Genomic DNA, 10,000 nt, shown 5'->3' with positions numbered 1-10,000 from the left:
TGACTTTAGCTAGCTTTAGCTAGCTTAGCTGAATGACAGCTAGTGGTGGACATAGGTACTGCAGTCCAAATTCAAAATATCGGAGATCGTGGTTTCTCCCGCCTCCACAGACTCGACGCTCGCGCGGGTCGCCAGTTTGAGGACGCGCAACAAGAACGAACGCAATTGACAATGAAAACTGGCAAATTGGAAACATGAGGTATCGCACAGACCAAAAGAAAATACATTATTCTAGAAAAGACAAAAGATTATTTTTAAAATACCTGTCGCTCTGACGGTGAGGTTCTCCTCCTGTGTCTTGCACACGAGCGTCGGTCTTTCGTCGGCCCCGTCGCCGTCCGTATGAGACACCGTGATGGCGGGAACGCAGTTGGGTTCTTCGTCCTCAGGAATGGGGTTGTACCAAATCTCTCCCTCGTCGTCGGCGTCGTTGTCGTCGGCTAGCCGGGGTCTCAGGACGCTCTGCTGGAGCCAGTTGCGTTTTTTGGAGACGGTGATGTGGTTGAACGGGGCGAAAAGGTCTCGCGGATACACACCTGACGACCCGCCGACACACTCCATCGGTGCTACGAATGAAAACGCAGAACGTCACAAAAGAAACTTCGCTTCGATTTTTAGATAATTTATGGGATCTTTTTCTATGATTAGCACATCATGCAAGTGCATCCGGTTAGAAAATCAGGGCATAATCAGTTTAAATTAATTTAATCTGTGATTAGCACAAAACATGCAAGTCCATCCCAAGCGCCAACCTTCTGGTCTCTCTCTCTTGAATCCAACACTGAAGTGACTTAAACTGCAATTCATCGACCTGCCACTAGAGACCGGCTGCAAAAGAGAGTCAATCCCATAGACCCCCATGTTAAAATGCCCAACTTTACAGCAGAAAAACACGTTTACAGACTGGTGCAAAACGTGGTTTTGGTCTATATAGCTAATCTTGCCCGTCATGGCGACTGTGACGGGGGTGAATATTTTTATAACTCATCCATTTAAATTATATTAAGCCTTAAAGTTCTGCATAATTAAGGGCGTGGCCACTTGAGTGACAGGTGGATTGCCGCTGATGTCACTGCTAGCCGTTTGTTTGCTAGCGTTAGCGTCACGTCACCTCAGCTAATCCGCCTCACTGCACATTTCCGTTTATCCAGGAGTGACTAAAAGAGCTATTCATCTGAAAACATCTGTAATATCTTTCAGTAATGATTCCTTCTGATGTTCGTTCATGTTTATTTGCTGCTGTAACTAGTAGTAAAGATGAAGAGATGATCGGTTCTACAGATTGAAATGCTTTCCAAACACTTTCGCAGATGTCTTGGCACTAGCGTACGAGAGCTCAGAGAACAGGAACATAAACACCTCAGTGAGTGTAAATACAGTCTCTGGACACTGAGTTTGACCCCAGCTTTAGGACACGACCTGCTTAAAGTCCTCAGGAGGAAATTAAACCCAAAACCTTCTGCAAACAAATTATAATATTTGCAACCAGTGCTGTTTTCAATAAACTAAAACTACTGAAAAAAACATTTTTGTTAATTGAATAAAGCTGAAATAAAATATAATAGGGAAGCTCCGATATGAACATTTTGGCCGATACCAATAACCGATAATTCGTTATATTTGAAAGCCGATAACCGATATATTGACCAATAAATCTGAATACAAATTTTTATATCATTTTTGAGAGCCTGATTATAAAAACATAAGTTTCACCATTATAAGCCACGTCCCAAAACACACAATTATAATGTTCTCATTATGATTTTATGTAGCCGATATGACAGATTTGAGCTGCACATGTTGCATTTTCCTGTATTTCCTAAATATTTAACAAAAAACTAAAACTAATAAACTGACAAAAGCACTAAATTAATTTTACTAAACTATTAAAACTGAAAATAAAAAAGCTACTTCAAAATATCAATACATATCAATAAAAACTGTAATACTGACAAATGAAGAAAATGTAATAGTTGCACAGTTGAAAATATAAATAAAAGCTACTTCAAAATATCAATAAATCTATAATAGTATATAAATAATGCTAAGTTTACAAATCATTTTTCTATTTAAAAAATGTAATTTTCATATTTAATTTGACAAATTCAGAGATGAAAATATCAAAATAAAAATACATCAAAATATAAATAAAAATTATAATAGTATATAAATTATGCTAAAATTACACGGTTACAAGTTTTTACTATTTAAAAAAAATTTTCTTATGTTCAATAGTTCATATTTAATTTGACAAATTATATAAATTTTTATATATATTTTATATTATATTTTTATATTTTCAACTATACAACTAACTTTCATTTTGTCAAAAAAAAAAGATAACTTGTAATTTTAGTATTATGTATTTTTGATATTTTCTTGATATTTTGAAGTAGCATTTAAGTTTTATGTTTTCATCTGTCACATTTTACAGCTGAAAACATACAAATAAAAGCAAATTCACATCTATAATAGTATATACATAATACTAAAATTACAGTTACTGTTTCTGTATTTAAAAAAATTTATTATTATATTTTATTTGAAAAAAGGGTCAGATGGACATATGTGATGTTTTCCCAAAAAACTTCCAGTGGATGAAAAATCGGGAAAACATTCACTGTGAGAATAACACAATATTAAATACTTGTTCTGCCAAAATTGAATTGTCAACATTCAGGAGAACATTATGAACTCAAAGCAAAAGTTATGGACAAAACTACTGTTTATTAGAGGGGGTTTCATGACGCACACAATCTTCTTTAGCACATCTCAGTAAAAGCTACTGGATCAGGACATGAAATGACAAATGTTGCTTGTAAACACACACTGTAGAAGCGCTTTATAAAGCCGTGGATCTCAGACACTTTCTCACGAAACCATGCGACGACTTCCAGTGCTTCGGCCAGTGTGTGTTTAGAGAGGTCAAAAGGAGACCTGAAAATAAAACTCAAACACTTCATTACAGTGTGTGTTCTGTCGAAACGCCAGAGGATTCCAGGCTCCGGAGGCCGGTTTCCCCCCCACGGGAATTCTGGGATTCGGGAATGAACAACAACGAGCGTTCTGCTAATCTAGGAGTTCAGGCTGAGGATGTTTCTGTCACTGTTCTTGCAGATCAATGACATTCAAAGTCACATGACATTAGATTAGTCCAAAACAAGTTATGCAATATGTACACTACCATTCAAAAGATTTACTTTCTAATTCAAAATAGCACATCAGTATATCTGTATATTAGAGCTGCACTGTATCATTATTTCTGTCTTTTCAGATCATTAGTATGAAGTACTGGGATATTAACATGCCTAAAACTTTTGCACAGTACTGTATATATATATATATATATATATATATATTAAATAGATTCCAGCCATTAACAGTTAGTCAGAAGCTCTAGTAAATCACGTCATGTTCAATAATTGTCTATTCAGAATCATGATCTCTATTTCAAACAAACACACGTTGATTCTCAGTTCACCCAGAATCCTGCAGCTCTGCTGTCTCTTACGTGTGTGTGTGTGTGTGTGTGTGTGGGACGTGATTTACGGACGAGATTAAGTCTTGCCGTGACACGCTACAGTAAAGATGGCTGTGATATGCATTATCACGTTTCTCTAGCTTTATAAAAAGCAGGTCTCATTCCCAGACGGGTTCCCTCGTAAAACAGTGTGAGTATATCATTATTCCTGTGTTATTACAGAAGCGTTTCACCAGCGACTAAAGCATGTGATGCTGGTCTTACGTAAGGAGGATTTGAACGCTCTCGATAAGCTCTTTAACGGATCTCTCCTTCTCGGCTGATTCTCCTGTAAAGACGCACGGAGACCCGGAGATGGAGGACAAGAAGAGAGGAACAACTACAGGTCAGCGTCGACCTGAACCACTGAGGTGTGTTCCAACAGGCCTCGAGTTTAACACACACTCACACACACACACACACACACACACACACACACACACTCACACTCACACACACACACACACACACACTCACACACACACACACACACACACACACACTCACACTCACTCACTCACACACACACACACACACACACACACACACTCACACTCACACTCACACACACTCACACACACTCACACACACTCACTCACACTCACACACTCACACTCACTCACACACACACACACACACACACACACACACACACACTCACACACACACACACACACACACACACACACACACTCACACTCACACACACACACACACACACACACACACACACTCACTCTCACACACACTCACACACACACACACACACACACACACAGATTCACTCGCTCTGTCAGTGTTCTGTAATTTTATTGTCCGCAATAATTTGTAATTCACACAGTTCAGAGGGAACAACACGACTGCAGATATTTCTTCTCAACATCCACAAATCACAGAATTAAAGGGGTGGTTGATTATGATTTGACTTTTCTAACTTTAGTTAGTGTGTAATGTTGCTGTTTGAGCATAAACAACATCTGCAAACTTACAACGCTCAAAGCTCAAAGCAAAGGGAGAAGCACTCGACCAATCACAACACACTGCTCCAGCCGACCAATCAGAGCACAGTGTGCTTTTCAGAAGGAGGGGCTTCATAGAGACAGGAAGTAAACAGAGCGTTACTGACAGACTGGGAAGAGAGGAGCCGCAACAATGGAGAATATGAGGAAAATAATCAACATTCAAGCAGGAAAACCTTTTCTAGTTGCATTGTTGGGGAAAGTTACTTCTAAAAGTAATGCATTACAATATTGTGTTACTTAGTTACTTTTTTAGAAAAGTAATGCGTTACCTTACTTTTTTTCACATGGGCTGGGCTTGTTTTTTTATAATAAAAAAGTTATACTGTATATTTGGGCAAATGTAAAGACCCTTTCACACCAAAAGTGAAAAAATAATCCTCAGGCTGAAGGAAATGCAGATTCACACGTGTTCAGTAGAGATAGAGTACAGTAGAGTACAGTACATATAGAGTCCAGTAGAGATAGAGTCCAGTAGAGTACAGTAGAGATAGAGTACAGTAGAGTACAGTACATATAGAGTCCAGTAGAGATAGAGTCCAGTAGAGTACAGTAGAGATAGAGTACAGTAGAGTACAGTAGTGTACAGTAGAAATAGAGTCCAGTAGAGATAGAGTACAGTAGAGATAGAGTACATATAGAGTCCAGTAGAGATAGAGTACAGTAGAGTCCAGTAGAGATAGAGTCCAGTAGAGATAGAGTACATATAGAGTCCAGTAGAGATAGAGTACAGTAGAGTACAGTAGTGTACAGTAGAGATAGAGTCCAGTAGAGTACAGTAGTGTACAGTAGAGATAGAGTCCAGTAGAGATAGAGTACAGTAGAGATAGAGTACAGTAGAGTACAGTAGAGATAGAGTCCAGTAGAGTACAGTAGTGTACAGTAGAGATAGAGTCCAGTAGAGATAGAGTACAGTAGAGATAGAGTACAGTACATATAGAGTCCAGTAGAGATAGAGTACAGTAGAGTACAGTACATATAGAGTCCAGTAGAGATAGAGTACAGTAGAGTCCAGTAGAGATAGAGTCCAGTAGAGATAGAGTACAGTAGAGATAGAGTACAGATAGAGTACAGTAGAGATAGAGTACAGTAGAGTCCAGTAGAGATAGAGTACAGTAGAGATAGAGTCCAGTAGAGATAGAGTACAGATAGAGTACAGTAGAGATAGAGTACAGTAGAGTCCAGTAGAGATAGAGTCCAGTAGAGATAGAGTACAGATAGAGTACAATAGAGATAGAGTACAGTAGAGTCCAGTAGAGATAGAGTCCAGTAGAGATAGAGTACAGATAGAGTACAGTAGAGATAGAGTACAGTAGAATCCAGTAGAGATAGAGTACAGTAGTGTACAGTAGAGATAGGATCCAGTAGAGTCCAGTAGAGATAGAGTACAGTAGAGTACAGTAGTGTACAGTAGAGATAGAGTACAGTAGTGTACAGTAGAGATCGAGTACAGTAGAGTCCAGTAGAGATCGAGTACAGTAGAGTACGGTAGTGTACAGTAGAGATAGAGTACAGTAGAGATTGAGTCCAGTAGAGATAGAGTACAGTAGAGTCCAGTAGACATAGAGTCCAGTAGAGATAGAGTCCAGTAGAGATAGAGTACAGATAGAGTACAGTAGAGAGAGAGAGTACAGTAGTCCAGTAGAGATAGAGTCCAGTAGAGATAGAGTACAGATAGAGTCCAGTAGAGATAGAGTACAGATAGAGTACAGTAGAGATAGAGTACAGTAGAGTCCAGTAGAGATAGAGTACAGTAGAGATAGAGTACAGTAGAGAAAGAGTACAGTAGAGATAGAGTCCAGTAGAGATAGAGTACAGTAGAGTACAGTAGTGTACAGTAGAGATAGAGTACAGTAGAGATAGAGTACAGTAGAGTCCAGTAGAGATAGAGTACAGTAGAGCACAGTAGAGATAGAGTACAGTGGAGTACAGTAGAGGTAGCGTACAGTAGTGCACATTAGAGATAGAGTACAGTAGAGATAGAGTACAGCTGAGATAGAGTACAGTAGAGGTAGCGTACAGTAGCGTACAGTAGAGATAGAGTACAGTAGAGATAGAGTACAGTATATAGAGTCCAGTAGAGATAGAGTACAGTAGAGATAGAGTACAGTACATATAGAGTCCAGTAGAGATAGAGTCCAGTAGAGTACAGTACATAGAGTCCAGTAGAGATAGAGTACAGTAGAGTCCAGTAGAGAGAGTACAGATAGAGTACAGTAGAGATAGAGTACAGTAGAGTCCAGTAGAGAGAGTACAGATAGAGTACAGTAGAGATAGAGTACAGTAGAGTACAGTAGAGATAGAGTACAGTAGAGTACAGTAGAGTACAGTAGTGTACAGCTGAGATAGAGTACAGTAGAGGTAGCGTACAGTAGTGTACAGTAGAGATAGAGTACAGTAGAGTACAGTAGAGACAGAGTACAGTAGAGATAGAGTACAGTACATATAGAGTCCAGTAGAGATAGAGTACAGATAGAGTCCAGTAGAGATAGAGTACAGTAGAGTCCAGTAGAGATAGAGTACAGTAGAGATAGAGTACAGTAGAGATAGAGTACAGTAGAGTCCAGTAGAGATAGAGTACAGTAGAGTGCAGTAGTGTACAGTAGAGATAGAGTACAGTAGAGATTGAGTACAGTAGAGTCCAGTAGAGATAGAGTACAGTAGAGGTAGAATACAGTAGAGATAGAGTACAGCTGAGATAGAGTACAGTAGTGTACAGTAGAGATAGAGTACAGTAGAGTACAGTAGAGGTAGCGTACAGTAGTGCACATTAGAGATAGAGTACATTAGAGATAGAGTACAGTAGAGATAGAGTACAGTAGAGGTAGTGTACGGTAGCGTACAGTAGAGGTAGTGTACAGTAGAGATAGAGTACAGTGGTGTACAGTAGAGATAGAGTACAGCTGAGATAGAGTACAGTAGAGTCCAGTAGAAATAGAGTAAAGTAGAGATAGTGTACAGTAGTGTACAGTAGAGATAGAGTACAGTAGAGATAGAGTACAATAGTGTACAGTAGAGATAGAGTACAGTAGAGATAGAGTAGAGATAGAGTACAGTAGAGAAAGTACAGTAGAGACAGAGTACGGTAGAGATAGAGTACGGTAGTGTACAGTAGAGATAGAGTACAGTAGAGACAGAGTACGGTAGAGATAGAGTAGTGTTGTACAGTAGAGAGAGTACAGTAGTGTACAGTACAGATAGAGTACAGTGGTGTAAACAGTAGAGATAGAGTACAGTGGTGTACAGTAGAGGTAGAGTAAAGTAGAGATAGTGTACAGTAGTGTACAGTAGAGATATAGCACAGTAGCGATAGAGTACAGTAGCGAACAGTAGAGATAGAGTACAGTAGATATATTGTAGAGATAGAGTACAGTAGAGATAGAGTACAGTAGTGTACACTAGAGACAGTGCACATTAGAGATAGAGTACAGTAGAGATAGAGTACAGTAGAGATAGAGTACAGTAGAGGTAGTGTACGGTAGCGTACAGTAGAGATACAGTACAGTAGAGATAGAGTACAGCTGAGATAGAGTACAGTAGAGGTAGCGTACAGTAGAGATAGAGTACAGTGGTGTACAGTAGAGATAGAGTACAGCTGAGATAGAGTACAGTAGAGTCCAGTAGAAATAGAGTAAAGTAGAGATAGTGTACAGTAGTGTACAGTAGAGATAGAGTACAGTAGAGATAGAGTACAATAGTGTACAGTAGAGATAGAGTACAGTAGAGATAGAGTAGAGATAGAGTACAGTAGAGAAAGTACAGTAGAGACAGAGTACGGTAGAGATAGAGTACAGTAGTGTACAGTAGAGATAGAGTACAGTAGAGACAGGGTACGGTAGAGATAGAGTAGTGTTGTACAGTAGAGAGAGTACAGTAGTGTACAGTACAGAATAGATAGAGTACAGTGGTGTAAACAGTAGAGATAGAGTACAGTGGTGTACAGTAGAGGTAGAGTAAAGTAGAGATAGAGTACAGTGGTGTACAGTAGAGGTAGAGTAAAGTAGAGATAGTGTACAGTAGTGTACAGTAGAGATATAGCACAGTAGAGATAGAGTACAGTAGCGAACAGTAGAGATAGAGTACAGTAGATATATTGTAGAGATAGAGTACAGTAGAGATAGAGTACAGTAGTGTACACTAGAGACAGAGCACAGTAGAGATAGAGTACAGTAGTGTACAGTAGTGTACAGTAGAGATAGAGTACGGTAGAGATAGAGTACAGTAGATATAGAGTACAGTAGAGATAGTGTACAGTAGAGAGAGTACAGTAGAGATAGAGTACAGTAGAGAGAGTACAGTAGTGTTCAGTAGAGGAAAGCAAACAAGCAAATCTTTCAGCTGCTGTTCTGGATCACAGTAGAATAGATGCAGGAGAAGAAAGTTTAACACTTTACCAATAAGAAAAAAATCTAAAGTATTTTGCTTATGGTTTAACTGAATCATTGAAGGCCAGAAGCAAGTACTTCGGTCAATAAAGTGAGATACATTTTTATTTAACATATTTAGTTATTGGACGTTTGCATAGTGTTCTGATTCTGCATTTCACTGATTATATTCATTAAAGAAATATTGAATATGATCTTTTTTTGTGCAAGTGAGATGAGTGAATGTATGTTCACATTTAGTCTGCAACTACAATAACCATCATGTTCACACACACACACACACACACACACACACACACACACACACACTCACTCACAATAAATGTGAAAAAGTAACAGATATTTTGTTGCAAATTTTAAAAGTAATGCGTTACTTTACTAGTTACTTGAAAAAGTAATCTGATTACATAACTCAAGTGACTTGTAATGAGTTACACACAACTCTGTCTAGTAGAGCCTAAAAACAACACCAAGACTTTATCAATGGGCTCTTTAAAGACCTGATGAAGCTGTGTAGGAAAAAGAGCATCCGGATTCCCGAAACATGCGTTTGATTGAGAAACTCTCTCAGATGTTGTTCAGCTGCAGGGTTCGGGACATTACAGAGTGTGTGCGATCGAGGTTAGAGAGTTAAAAGCTCAGCTGTGAATGCCGAGACTCACTTAAAGGGTCTTTCATAACGGAGGACAAGCTCTCACACGCAGAGAATTCCAGCCAACACACATTTACTGCCTTCCTCTGAATATTTACACACACACACGTGCACACCAGACGCACAAACAAGCGTGAACTTTAGACACTTCTAAATATGGAGCAGCGTATTCAGTTACAGAAGCTGTAGCTCAAGGGAGTCGGGAAACAATCACACACACACACACACCAGGAGCCAAACGAAACACTTCCGAAGAAGGATGATCCAATAAAGCGTGCACGTAATGAAATACAATAAAATAACTAAATAAAAGTGTGTTTCTTTACAAAAATCGTTGTATAATGCTTCTGCTCGAGGATTCTGGGAGTTTTCCCATTATTCCTGTCGCCACATCCCAAAACTCTTCAGATCCAGGTCTATGATG

At 39.0% G+C, this 10,000-nt stretch overlaps 1 protein-coding gene across 3 annotated transcripts in view; it reads right to left on the bottom strand.

Moving 5' to 3' along the window:
• The window catches only part of syde2 (synapse defective 1, Rho GTPase, homolog 2 (C. elegans)), a 47,643-nt gene that overhangs the window by 34,237 nt on the left and 3,406 nt on the right, over positions 1 to 10,000 (bottom strand). For 2 of the 3 annotated variants that reach the window (XM_082145818.1, XM_082145820.1), the window contains exon 2: positions 264 to 566. The exons of the other annotated variant lie outside the window; for it this stretch is intronic. In XM_082145818.1, coding sequence (XP_082001944.1) covers positions 264 to 566 — 303 coding nt within the window. The remainder of the gene's footprint in view (positions 1 to 263; positions 567 to 10,000) is intronic. 3 annotated transcript variants of the gene reach the window in all.

This window comes from Leuciscus leuciscus, assembly GCF_965113295.1.
Source record: "Leuciscus leuciscus genome assembly, chromosome: 18".
NCBI classification, from domain to species: domain Eukaryota; kingdom Metazoa; phylum Chordata; class Actinopteri; order Cypriniformes; family Leuciscidae; genus Leuciscus; species Leuciscus leuciscus.
This window is presented reverse-complemented; position numbering and strand designations above follow the sequence as displayed.